The 14,460-nt window shown below is 42.0% G+C and overlaps 2 protein-coding genes across 5 annotated transcripts in view; both read right to left on the minus strand.

Moving 5' to 3' along the window:
• Positions 1-346: 346 nt before the first annotated feature.
• The window catches only part of LOC124065810 (E3 ubiquitin-protein ligase MARCHF8-like), a 73,109-nt gene continuing 58,995 nt past the window's right edge, over positions 347-14,460 (minus strand). For all 4 annotated transcript variants that reach the window (XM_046401598.1, XM_046401599.1, XM_046401600.1 and 1 more), the window contains 3 exons: positions 8,291-8,471; positions 7,104-7,239; positions 347-4,140 (listed from right to left, as the gene is read on the minus strand). In XM_046401598.1, coding sequence (XP_046257554.1) covers positions 3,836-4,140; positions 7,104-7,239; positions 8,291-8,471 — 622 coding nt within the window. In that variant the 3' untranslated portion in view covers positions 347-3,835. The remainder of the gene's footprint in view (positions 4,141-7,103; positions 7,240-8,290; positions 8,472-14,460) is intronic.
• LOC124065808 lies at positions 8,481-14,457 on the minus strand. Its single transcript, XM_046401596.1, has one exon. The coding sequence runs from the start codon at positions 14,269-14,271 to the stop codon at positions 12,997-12,999; it is 1,275 nt and encodes a 424-aa protein (XP_046257552.1). The 5' UTR covers positions 14,272-14,457; the 3' UTR covers positions 8,481-12,996.

The raw sequence follows: 14,460 nt of genomic DNA on the forward strand, positions 1-14,460 counted from the left end.
AAAAATGCTGTTAGAGAACCCTAAACTCTCTGATTTTGATTCCTAAAGATTAATTCTGTATTTAAATGCATATGTGTTGACAAAAATGCCAATTAACCAAGCTCAACCTTGCTTCTATTTTTCTTGCCTTAAAAACCACGGAGCTGTCAGATAAAATGTTTTCATTACTAGCTGCAGTGCGCCATTTTAGTCGGCTCCAGAAAAAACTGTTTTACAACTGATAATTCAATATTGACCTTTTCAAATATTTTGCAACAAAGTCTCTGTCACTAACAGGTGCTGTTAGTATAACATTTCAGTTAAGAGTGCATGTTTTTACTGAGTATTCATTAAAAGACACAAAGTGTTAAAAGTAACTTAATTTTTATTTGGTTGTTCTTTTGAATTTTACATACTTTGTTCAATAATGGGAAATTAAACTGAAAACACATCAATATATTTTTTTAAAAACATAAGTACTTTTACCAAATCCTTTACACTTACTATTTCAAAGTAAATTCACAGACAAACTTGTGGAATGATATCATAAGACAGGGGAACAGTCATATGTTCAAGTCCAGTCAGTAGTAAAGAAAAAAAAAAAAAAGGAAAAAAGTAGCTTTATGCAAGTTACACTATTCCCAGACTTGATAAAACTGAAGCAACAGGGTAAATATAGAGAAGTCTCAACTTAAATCTAAAACAATGGGACAGTGAGGCTGAGAAAGTACTTGTCCCTCTCAGCTGATGTCCTGCTCAGTAGGACTGTACAAGGAAGAAATCAGGTCACGGTGACAGAAAAGAAAGAAAGAAAAACCTGCTCTCAGAGACAAACATGGCTGCTTTTAAAAGCATCCTAAAGTGGCCTTAATCTTCATCAGGACTACACCAAAACTGCTGTCCCAGACTTCATGAAAGGAGCCAGCTCCTAAGAGTAGAACATAAAAAGCATCATCTGAAGTCCATCTTTTGTCTTCCATACTTCCAGACATCTAAATATTCCATGTTGCTTTTATGTGACAAATATGAAACCTTTACATTTGATGCTGTGATTAAATGTCCATGTTCTGCATATTAAAAAAAAAAAAAAATCATAAAGCAATTTTAAAAAGTGAGAAGAAAGAGCATGTATTCACATTAAGGTTGAGCTAACAAGTCTAATATCTAAATAACAAAGTGCAAAAGAAAGAGTGAAAGTCTTCTCTGGTATTTCTGACTGGGAAAAAACTGCAAGTGCAAGTTGCATAAATCTACTAATAAAAGGTTGTTTTTTTGTTTTTTTAATGAACAAATTGTACTCTGTTTTCTTTTAAAAATAAATACAACACAAAATGAAGAAATAATTTTATACCCAGAGGAGACCCTGGACAATAAACACCATTACATAACTACAGAATAGAACAACAACAAAAGGGTAATTGCACTTTTTATCAGTCTAATTGCACTGAGCCTCGCGGGTATTGAAGTTTTGGAGAAGCTTCTCGTCACCAGGTCTTAATCCAACTTGACACACAACAACTCCCACGGCTCATATTATGTATTAAAATTACATTAGACTCCAGATCTCAAGTCACCATGGGGCATATACACACAAGTACAGTATGCATTGTTGCAAAAAACAAAGCACAGATTTCATTTATTGCTGCTGCTGAGCAGTAATTGTCAGGTATGTTGTTGGACCATTGTTGTTCACAGACAGTATACTGGTATCAAAGACAGTTTTTAAAAATGTGTGTGTTGCTGGAATGGCTGTAAGGCTCAACATGAGCCTGGCATCGCTGTGCTCCCACGTACACAAAAGCACTTACAATGACTGTAAGCCCAAAACACATCGCCCTGAGAAATTGCCTGCTGCCTACCTCAGACCACATTCCACTTCAGGCTCCACACCAGCAGGTGGCGCTCCAGTCAGGTTATCAACAACTGATGATGCCCTTGCTGTCCGTCTGTCACAGGCAGCAAATGCATGGCTAAACTGCATTGCTTTTAGAACAAAATAAATGATCTGCTTGCTGAAGACCTCCAGTGTGGTTACAGTATCTAAGATGTGCTTCACTGTGCTTCTGTAGTGAAATTAAAAAAACAACAACCAAAAAACAGGATGTGCGAAAACCTGTCTCATTCGAGCAACATAGGGCCAGATGTGAGAGAAAACAAACAAATGAGAGGCAACATGCTTGCTGTCATGTGATAAATACTAAAATAGACACCCCACCACCATGTGATAAGAGTCTGTCAGGAAGAAACAAGAGACTTTCTCTGAAACTGAGACCTCTGCTAACAGTCCTGTATGTCGCATTCACACATCAGATGTTGCACTTTATATCTACATTTATTTTTAGTGTGTTTAAGCGTGTTAACATAACTGGGTTGTAAATGTACAAGTCTTGACATGCACAATAACAAATTAGCCTAAAGCTTGTAACGAGCTGTTCAAATACACACAGTCAGAGTCTGCCTGGTTTCTATTTGGGGTCAATCAATGCACCGCCTGCACAACTGGAGCGATGGGAGGCTGAAAATAGGCAGCTGTGGATTTCTCAAGGCGTATCCTAAGCAAACAAATCAACATATTAAAAACTGCACATGGAATATCACACTGTAAATACTGTGTCATTCGCATGATAGAAAAACATGAGCGACGTCATTTATGCCCAAAGGCTCACGTTATGATCTCAAGACAAGGAAATTATCTCGCAATTTCCTGTGATCAGTAAAAAAAAAAAAAAAGTTTTGTTTTTTTTTTATTTTATTTTATTTTATTCATATTTTATCATTTTTAAAAAGTTTACATTCTCAAAGCCTTCACAAAGTTCCCACTGGGGTAGAGAAATCATGGGGCCAATTTTCCATTATCTGCATTAGAGCGATGAGCATCACAAACTCATTTTCTGCTTCGACTTAAACACTGATGTTTCCTTCAGCACGATTCCATTTTTTTAACCCCAGTTCCTTTTTTTGTCATCCATGGGAGGGTTAATATACACATATATGTGCATATGAGGAAATGCAATGTCAAATAAAACAATATACAAACATTTCCAACATTGTTTGAGTTGTGCTCCTCCAATGTACAACAAGTCCAACTAAATTCATATTAAAGAAAAGAAAAGAGGAGCAAAAGGACAGGAGGATATTTGTTGTGGAGCTAAAAAACAAAACAAAACAAAAAAAAACCCAAAAGTGCTTCGATGCATGTCCAGATCAAGACCTGACTGGATCCAGACCAGCTCGGAGCTGATAGACCACAGCAACAGAGATGGCAGTATCTGGAATGTTCCAGAGATCCGATGCGTGGCGCTACATACTGATCCATGGTAGGTTAGCCCAAGACTCATAGGAGGTAAAAACAAACAAATCTAACAAACCTACAAGTAAACAAAACACGCATCGGAGACGTGTAGACCTCCAGAGCTGTTTGTGAGTCTATTTGTCTCAGTCCTGCTCTCCCAGAGGTGTACATACGAGTGTGTGTGTGTGTGTGTGTGTGTGTGTGTATGTGTGTGTGTGTGTGTGTAGAGTGGTGTGCTCTCGGCCTCTTCAGACATTTACAGAAGTCAGTGAAAACAGTCTGATCCTGGGAAAGGACAGAGGTTAGGATGTGGACTGACAGATGAATAAAGTCAAAAAGGAGGAGCGTGGAGAGAAGAAGACAGCCATGATCTGTCTTTCTGTCTCTGTGGATGGTAGTTTTAGGAATACAACATGTCCAGAGGAGGACAGTGGGTCAGTCTAGGATCAGATGAGTGTCTGCCTGTTCTTCACTCACCAATCATTTCCACGACGGCTGCTCTTCTCTGTGGGCCTGTTTGTGTGGGTAGTATGAGTAGGTCAGCCAATGGCATGGACTGAGTGGTCAGACATGGAGCACCTCCATACTGTAGTCCTCTGTCTCTGTGTACTGGGAGGAGTTTGTGTCTGACTGGGTGGGGGCCAGAGCTTCCTTGTTCTCCAGACTCGGCTCCATGAGAGGCGGCTTCTCCAGCGCCAGCTTTTTACACGTGTCTGGTCGGTTTTGGACATATATGACCCGGTTATAAGCCTTGAGTCTCCTCCATAGATGGATGTAGACTTTGCACTGGACGTACATGAACACCAGTCCACCTGTGAAGCCGATGGCCACCACCACCAGCTTGGTCCAGAAAGGCCATTCCAGCATCCCTGAGGGACAGAAGACAGACAAAAACGAAACACGTGCCAAGTCAAAAACAGACCAGATTGCATTTACAAGTCCATTAAAATAACTAACATTAATAAAATAAGAAAAAATAAGAAAGTGTTCTTTGTCTGCTTGTTACCATACTGTAGCTACATGAATAGAAACAAATAGCGTCACATGGATGGTGCAAGGGTTCAGGCGCTGACCATGAACTGCAACCCCAACCACTTCCTGTCACTTTGCAACTGTCATTGTCCAATTAAGGCATTAAAGATCCCCCGAGATAATTATATAACACAAAAACGAACAAGTGACTCCGAGAGCAGTGGCAGCAACAACTTCTGCAAAACTAAAACACTACAGCAGACTTCACAAAATAGTGATTTGTGGCAAATTTGCTGAACTGTATGAAAACCAAAAACGAAAAAAACAAAAATGACCCCTGAGGCAGATGCAGAACTTTTGCAAAATGCAAAAAGAAAGAAAAAAAAACAACAACAAAAAACAAACCTGAAACATGATGACAAAAAAACTGCAATTCTGGAAAGTGTACATATTTTTTTTTTTTTTTTTTTTTTTAGCAAACTGTATCATCATCCAAAACAGAAACTAAGAGGCAGAAAAGGGATAATCAAAAACAAAATGCAGAGCTGACATTCAACCCATCAGTCTTTTCATGCGGGTGCTTGAACACGAGAAAGTTCCAAAATTGAGTTTTTCAATCCAGTCTTTGAAGATAGAAAAAGCATATGGAATGAAACACAAAAAAAGCCTCACATAATAGCAGGAAAACCAGTTCATACAAGGCGGACATAGTATAATCAGCAAGGTATTTATTATGCTTGTGCAGCGACAGTGATATCAGGGGTTTTATATCTAACTTTATGAGAAGAGATTAACGTCTCGCCTGCTGTGTGAGGATATGTGAGGAAACGTTGCTTTAATCAAAACCCTCAAACTATAACACAGAAAATAAACCACAGCAGACAGACAAACAAGAGTGGAGGAACACTGTGTCGAGGAACATTGTGGCTGTTCATTAGGCTGGAACATTGAGCGAGGTGGTGACGATATAAACGGCCTTTCAGGGTAAAGAAGTATTATTTTTCTTCTGAAATCAAGGCAGAAGGAAGAGGCAAGGAGAGGAGTGTAAAAGTGCAGTTGGAAAAGGACTGGATACAATGGGCAGAAAGGCTGACAGAGGGGGGAAAACACAATTTGAAAGTCAAAAGGTTAAAATTGAAATGTTTACCTGGGATTCTTCCGGCTGCATGAGTAGAGAAAGTGTAAGTATCATGTATTACCAAAGACACACAAACAGACTGATAGAAGAGGCAAAGTGCAAAAAATTGAAAGACAAACATTACAGTTGCACAGTCTATGATGTAGTTCGTCATGCAATCATCAACATCACATCTGCGTCACAAACCAAATACAGAATTGAGTACAGTTCATAGTTGACTACATGTAACTCTGCTGTAATCTTTGCAAACAAATTGAGAAAGACACAGTCGTGGTTCTGTGTGACTTGGCAGAGGAAAAAGAGGACTGGTGAGGAACTATTGGGCATCACCATGGTGATTGAACCTGACAGCCCTCTGGGACTCTAACAAGTCTGAATCATCAGGTTGGGCTAAAGAGCCGCAGCCTGCTCTTCCATCTGTACACTGTCTCAGAAGCACCAGAAATGCCAGAGAGAAATGAGTGGCAGCAGACGTAGTGCCAGCACATGATACAACAGCTCATCATTGAAGCAGCCTCCTCCAGTTTTAGCCCCGACAGCGAGAGCATCGTGAAAAATATCATAATGCTCTTCTGACCAGTTGCTGGATCACTGCCTGTAGCTTTTACAGTCACATTAACATAACACTGCAAAAAACTAGAAAAAAAAATATGAAAGGTTATCATGGGACATGGCAGCCATGTTCATCAGAAAAAGAAAAAAAAAGACAAACACAAGCTGTGAGGTCAGTAATACATGCCCAAGTTCCTTTAAGATTTTTTCCATTTGAGCAAATATGCTCAATTCATATTCACTCTTAGTGTTAGTTGTGGAGATCAATACCACTCATGTCTCAAAGCTCTCTAAGCTGGGCTAACTGGCTACTTGAGAGTGGTGTCATCCTTCTTATCTAACTGTCAGTGAGATAACAAATGAGCACATTACCCAAAATGTCCAACTATTCCTTAGAACTGCTTCACAGAAATCATATATTGCAATCATTGTGTGTTAAGTATTTATTATTTAGTATTTGCTACAGACACAGATGGGTAAATGTCAGGAGGCTGATATCAGGGTCACAACAACAATCACACGAAGCTGCACACACTTTTATCCTTGTGATGACCTTTCCTTTTCCTTCAAGAACAAAACTAACCATGAAGTGACCTTAAACTTTCATTTTAAGTCACACCACGCACACTAAATCTGATCGAAGCTCCTTGAAGAAGCAAGAACGAAGCAAAATCGCCTCGCTTTGCAATGATGGCCTCACTCTGAAAGCCTCAAACTAGATCTTAGATTGATAGATGTAAATATCTAGTTTTTAAATCTCTTTTCTTCTTTCATCTCTCTGCTTTCTCTCTGATTGACTACAGGTCTGGAATCAAAGTGAAGTGAATTGAGCTGACAGTCCAAAAAAAGTCACAGATTAAAGAAAAAAAAAAAAAAATTGAAAAATCTCTGAAAAACCTTAGCATACTCTTCTACACGCTTTGATGCCCACTGAGCTTCTGTGAGTGAATTACGCCCACATATTTCAGTCTTAGACAACATTTCACACTACTCATACTCACACCACTGAAATAACACAATCATTATGCCAATTTGTCATTTAACACGTGAGTGACTGGAGATGGCGGCAGATTGTGGATGAATGGATAACGTCCGGCACAACTCTACATCCAACACGGACGATGATGCCACGTTAATGCATTTATGTGCGTGTTTGCGTTCCGTGCTGACCTTGTTTGATTTCGTCTGCTGTCCTGTCGATGAGAACGTAGAGCGACCACACCACGCAGGTGATGGCGATGACGTGGAAGGTCACCGAACACATGATCTTCCTTCTCTCGCTTGCCGTCATCTGTAGCTTCTCCCACTGCCGCAGAGGGAGGACATTTGGTCAAAAAAAGGGGCACAGACAACACATCTGCACAAAAAGACGAAGCATTTTTCAAACACACACTTAACACTTAAAGCAATTAAACAGTTGGCATTTAACAGTTGGCTCGCTAGGCCTTTTTCTGGAGCAGCAGCAGAGAGTGTGAGCTAAATATTTGATGGAGAGCAGTCAGCTACTGTGATCAAGATCCAATGCTACATAGTGCTTCTTGGCGGGGCAAGTAAGACGGAGAAGAAAAGTGACAAACAGCACCCTGCGCGCGCCCACACACACACACACACAGAGGCCAGGTGCCTCGTCTGTCGCTGGCTTCACAACACGTCATCAGGAAATGAGTCCAGCCGTACAAACAGAACACAAAATACAATGGCAGCACCACAGATCAGCTTTCTGAATAAGCTGTCCCAACATCCAAACTGATTGCGCGCGTATTCAGTGATGAAATGCCACAACTGCAGGCTCATCTTGATGAGACGCGGGTACAAGGCTGCAGTACAACATGAAACCAAGCATCCATTCATAAACACTTCATACCGATAGCGACATCCTCATCTCATCTTGAATTTCTTGGCCAGCCCACACACGAACAACTTCAGTGTTCACCAGTGGGATTCAGAAGCTATTAACAGCAGAACATTTGTTTAAGGCCTTTTGTGCAGCTAATGAAGGGTGGAGGAATTTTAATTAGAGTGTCCTGCTATCTGCAGGCCACAGCGATTGATAAGAGCCTTTAATGGAAGTGTACTCCCACTACCCATTTGAAATGAATCACAACGCCCTCCTCCCAACAAGTTCGCTTATGAAAAAGGCTTCAAAGCTCAGTGTCATGCTCGTGTTATCTGTGAGACAGATTGGAGACAGCTTTTGGCATTTTCGGCTTCATAACCACGGAGTGATGTGAGCTCAGATGGTACACTTGGAGGCAGATCTGCGACCGCCGCCTGAATTTATCCACTAATGAACATGAACATTAGTTGACTTTGCGCTCGCCTTCAGATGAATATACACAGTACAAACTGAGTCTTACCTTACGCAGTGGTTTGAGCTTGGTCTCCATGATGAACTCATATTTACAGAGCTCACAGCAGCGAGTGTCGGAGCTCTTGATCCACTGCTGTAGACAGGACTGGTGGACGAAGCGCAGGCTCCCTGTGCAGTGGCATGGTGTGATCAGAGGACTCTCGTCATCCCCTTCACAGTGACAAATCCTATGGGAGCCAAAGAATACAGTCAACACTAAGCTAGAGGCAAGACAGCTGTAATAGGAGGAAGACAGCGGAGAGGAAAGATCAAAAAGAGAAAAGTTGGCAGGCAAAGCTGACAGATATTTCCCCAAACTAGAACAAACTTCAGTTTTTAAGGATGTGTCAGCAAACTTGTAGTATTCTGTAGCAGTACATATAATAAGACAAAGTGCTGGGAGAGCATGGCAGATGGGAATATAATTTCACAAATATAAAAGCATATTAAGACCCTGAATGCGGAAGACAATGTCCCTCATGGATAAACTCAATCAAGACAAACTAATTTAATTCAAAGCACTTCATTTGCAAATCGAAATGACATTTTCAGAAAATAATTTCCTCTGATCTTGAAACGTTGCAGCACAAGATTGACCACATCAAATCTAATTTCAGATACCCTGCGGCTGGAGAAACCTTAGTCTCAGTGTTGGATGAACTGATACAAGTCACGTGTAAGGGTAACTGCGTTTGGATGGAGTTCAGACAACATAATCAACAACAATGTTATGGCATCCAGGCGAATTTTTAAAGCTTCTCAAATCTCATGTTTGCTGCAATGCCGCTGTGTGGAGCTGCACTGAACATAACAGGTGTGATATTGTGTTAAGCCCCTCTTGATGCTTGCTAAGGTATCCTGGGCACAAGTACCGACAACTGGAACATTCAATTAGGTGTCTGGTGCCTCGAAGGACTGCTGGACAGGGAGTCAGATTTTTAATATCAGAGCAAAACAGTCCAGCCCCCTCTCCTCCTCCTAAAGATCACATATCAGACACTGACTGACAGGCTGGAGGACAGGAGCTATTAGTCACCCACACTAAGGAGGAGTGTATTTCTCTGTGTCTGTTCAGTCTGAAAGTGTGGCTGTGCATCTGTGGCAGAGAGACAGAGTGAGAACCCAGACTAGCCACACGCTTTCACCAGTATGTCAGCCCCAATCTGCCAAAGCAGTCCGTTCAGTAGTAAGAGACAAAATGAGGGGCTGGAGAGGACTATTAGAGCAGCAAATGTTATGTTAATATCACACACACACGAAAGCAAAGCTAAAGTCATTTTGATCTCTGAATTCAATGTCAGGATGTTGACCTTGTTGCGGCTGTTCAGACCAGGGGGGTCCTCAGTGAATGAGCAATAAGCCCAAAACTCAGCTACTGCTCGTTCAGCCACAACACAGCTAAAGGTGTTACTAAAGGTCAGGCTGATGTCTCGGACTTGGATAACAGAACAATGGTAAGGGGAGGATGGATACAAGCTACACAATGCAATCAGTCACTTCAACTAAAAACTTCAAATCCACACTTTCTACCAGTAAATGCATAAACCAGAAAAGGCCTTGAGTGCGTTTTCCAAAGTGAATCACAGAGAGAGCAGTGGCACTTCTGTCTGCGGGGAAGAAACGAGTAAACAAAGTATTGAAAGAAAGATGGAGAAGGAGAAGAGAGCAGCACGTTCAAAAGGGTTTTTCTTTATCCCGGCTCAGCGGAGGATAAGAACACATGAAGACACACATGCACGCCCACACATGTTCGAAAGCGAGCAGGCAAGACGTCTATTTCCAGACTTCACTGATCTGGCCAAAGTGTTACAAGATTAAAAGACAAAGTGAACAAAGGAGGATTAAAAATAAGTAATTTCTACGGCACTCTCAGTTGGAAGAGGTCGCGTAGGGAGTGGAACGAAGACTGAGGGATTAAGGGATAGAGGAGGCACTATTAACATCTCTGGAAGATTGTTGTTTTATTTCTATCGGTTGTGGCTCGGCTGCTTTGTTTGCGTTTGTTTGCATGGATCACAAGATGATGAACTGCAGGTTTTCATCCCACACATACTGTACTCCTCTTTCACAAAAAAACAAAACAAAACAAAAAAATCAGCCTCAGGACCTTGCTGCTCATATCAACGCTGGGTGACTGCAGAAATGGACAAATTTGACAAATTATTTTAATGCAAATGTAAATTTTTTTTTTTATGTAGGAGGGGATAACTGTAGAAAAATTCCTACACCTCCACATGGAGCCACAGTGGATCAGTAAACAACATGAGTGGAAGAGACTACAGCTGAGGAATGTAGGTTTACCTGCAAGAAACAGCAAAGATTTTGCAAAAAGCACTTTGAAGATAAAAATCTCACAGTGTACAGATAAACTCGATTCGTAGAATAACCCCAAACCCTTTTGCAAATTTCCAGCTAAATTTCCCGTCTGTGTCAGCAGCACATTCCAGGCACCGTCAGGCACAGGAGGGAAGTTAAAATTTAATTTGTATCTCTTGTGCAGCCAAAACACTCCCTGTTTAACAGCAATTTTAAGATAGCGCAGGCGCCGATAACAGTACATCAATATTAAAATGTGAGAAGAAAAATCAGGAGTCAGGAAAGTACAAGCACTACAAGTTGAGGAGGAAACAACCTCGGCAACATTTCAGCCCTGGCGAGGAATTCGCTTTCTTCCTCTTCTCTTTTTTCTTTCCCTGTACTTTTCTCCTGTTTGTGCATGTTTATGTATTTATTTTCAAATAAATTTTACAACACCAATCTGTTATCGCATTTCTGCTAAACAGATAGGGGCACACATGCCCCCCCCCCCCATAGTGACATCTGAGGCATTTTGTTCTCTCATGTTCTCAGCCCGTTTTCAGTTGGAACAGTTTAAGCTCTACACTCTGCCAAAGACACTCTGATCACAGAAAAACACAATTCAATTAGCAGAAGCACCACTGGAAGCCACTTCCTGCCCATCTTATTAGATCTGTGTGGCTATGCTTGCCTTAAAAGAGAATATTAAATTTGCTGAAAAGAAATTTATCTTTTGGAGGAAGGTTAAGGAACTACACAGACCCCAGCTGGTGTGTATTCTCAGCTAAAGGTGACCTGTGGTGCCCTTTTTTTATGCTAGAGGTTGTAAAAAACAATGTCTTTATCTCTGTTTTGTTTGTATTGGGCTCTCTCTGGCTAATATATGCACAAGGACCACAGAGGGCAGTAATGGAAATGTGTAGAGTGTGTGATCCATAAAGTATGAAAAACAAAGAGGCAAAGCAAGATGTAAGAACTGGATATGGTAAAAAGGCCTGACTGTAATAACTGATACTTCAAAGGTTGGCCGCATCTATCAAATGAAAAAGGGTCTGAATGACATGGATATAAGCAATGCAGGTTATTAAAATATTCAGAGAAATCATCTTTGGAGAGGATGGAAATGCTTTTCATACATTTGTTAGGATACACACACAAGATGTATGGTGAGGAACACTGCGTCTAAACACGTACCTTTAAGTTTCTCTAAAAGTCACATTTCCAATAAGGAAACAGACTAAGACACCCCTCATCCAGCTATTACTTTCTGGAATGCTATCAACAAAAGAGCTAGACAATCATTTACATGCCATTTATCTGTGGGAAACACGTGCATGCACACACACACACACAGAGTTTAACAGGTGAGGTCATTCTTTTCTCAGAGATCACGCTTCAAGCCACCTGACAGACAGCTGGCACAATGTGTTAGTGTTGGTGTTTGTGCGTGTGGGTGTGCGTGTACAGTCAGAGACTATTTGAAGCCAATAATCTGCCTGATCTTCAGCCCTCACCTTTCCAATTCTAAGCTCATGTTTCAACCCACAGCTGATGTATAATCTGGAACAGAGTACTCGCACAGACCACAGCTGACGGGACAGACAAATATAATTAACATTCCTCTGTATTTAAAAATAAGCTCACGTATAAAATATTGACAGACAAATACCGTAACCCAGAAGGGCTTGTCATTAGAGCTAAAAAAAAAAAATCCTTTTCTTGAAAGAGTACTTCCTGAGAACCTCAACCCTGACCTGGTCTGTGAACAAATATTACTCAGAATATGTCCTTACCTACATGGCTATTAGATTGCACACAGACCATAAAGTGTAAAAGACTGATGCTGGCGCTGTTGACCCAATCAAATAGACTCCATCAGTTCAATTTTGTTTATTTCATCCCATCTGCCTCTGTTCCACTGTTTCCCCGCCAGAAACACATTCTGTTCCTCAGCGCTAATAAATTTTGACCCCAACCTCCACCTCTTCATCTTTTCCTTAAACATTGCCAGTGCCTCCTATTCCTGCCTCTCCGGCAAAGTTTAAAGCTTACGGGCAAAATCAATCACAAATTTTCACAGCTCATGTAAGATACTTTAATGCCTCATCGATCTTGTAACGATGAAAAATAATTTTTTAAAAAAACAGAGCTTGACAGCACACTGATAAACATGGTAGAACACGGAGATGAGAGTGAAGTGAAAATGAAATGGTATGAAATAAAATTAGGTCACATTTCTGTTCTAGACACACATTCGGGTTGAATCAGGACAGCGGAGGAGGAGTTGCATGTAGATACAGTGTGTGCAGACTAAAGCATCTATGTGTCAGGTTCTTCTCATTAACAGCCTCACTCTGCTTGGGGGTTCTGAGGACAAATACTGCTGTGGTGTAAGACATTTGCTGGGTAGTTGTACTACAGGATGAGAAGCGCTCCACTACTCCACGGGGCTTGGGGGTTCACTGCCACGCAATGGCACAGGGGTAGTCTGGGCTCTACCAAGTCACAGGAAGGATGGGTGTGGATTATACCATCCAGGCAGACAGTCACCCACCTGCAGCAGTCTCCAGATAGTGAATAGGGTGACTGTGGCTCAGTTTTCTCTGACAAAGGGGACGGGCAGCAGTCTAAGTCGCTGTCCTCATCCATATAGCACAGAGGGGCAAGAAGAGCGACTGAACCAGCCATGGTGTGTGATTCTGGGGTTGCTAGCTGGCCCGTTCCCTTTGGAGCTGGACTTGACTGGTTCTCCTCAAACACGTCATCATCTCCCAGTAGATCCTCAGGTGGAAACCCTGACTCGCTGCCTTCCAGCAGGGCACTAGAGGACTTGGTGATGTGGAGGTGAGAAGTGTAACTACCTAGTTCAGAGCACTGCAGGCTGGCCGAAGTAGAGGATCGAGAGAAGGGCAGGAGGAGACGGAGGAAGTTGGTGCTCGGAGAACGATGAGGGTGGAGGTGGGTATTGGACAGAGGAGGGGGAGGAGGAGGAGGGCCAGTGGTAGAAGGGTCATATGGGAGACAACTGGTGGGAGGGATGCCCAGCATGTATTTATAGTTGTTGGTGAAGGAAGGTACAAGGTGGGGGTGGGTGCGTGTTGAGAAGGCCGGATTTGGGATCTGGTGTGGGGGTGCTGAAGCCAGCTTGCCGTTGAGTGTGTGAGCCCTTTGATCCAAGCCGGGTGGCTGAGCAGGCTCCGGCTTCAGCTCCAGCTCTCCCTCGGAGCAGGTGCGGTCTATAAAGTGCAGACCTCGACAAAGACTGTCCACACGCTGACCCACGTCGTTCAGGGACACCGAAAACCTCAGCGAGCCATTGGGGTGGATGTTGACGGAAGAGGGGCAGATCAGGGAGCGCCAGTCTCGTTGCTTGTTGTGTTTGGAGGCTGTGAGGGTGTCTGTGCAAAGGGTGGCAACTGAAATACTTCCTGAACCTTGACAGGTTTTGCCGTTAGAATTCAACAGGACCACTGCGGTCTGCTTCTGACAGTGCTGATCCTGACTGCTGCTGTCAAAGTGTTTGTGCATGTGTGTTTGAGAGGAGAGAGGAATGTGATTGACGACAATGGTAAAGGACAACAGGAGAAGGAACGGGAAAAAACAAAAAAGAGAAATGGAAAAGACATCATGCATTTGAAAACAAAAGAACTTTAAGAAAAAGAAGATAGAAGGTTTCGGGGGCATCTGCATGAAAATGCCAAACACTAGATGACATTTTACATGACATTATTACTATTAAATCCATTACACAGCAGGTTACACACAACCAAGACTATTTCCAAATGTGAGATCTCAAGGGAAAACCAACATCACCCACAGAAAAGGTTCTTCACCAGTGATGGACTGATAAATGGAGCTGAATGAGGTTTAAGTGATTCA

The sequence above is a fragment of the Scatophagus argus genome, chromosome 10 (genome assembly GCF_020382885.2).
Source record: "Scatophagus argus isolate fScaArg1 chromosome 10, fScaArg1.pri, whole genome shotgun sequence".
In the NCBI taxonomy this organism is placed as follows: domain Eukaryota; kingdom Metazoa; phylum Chordata; class Actinopteri; family Scatophagidae; genus Scatophagus; species Scatophagus argus.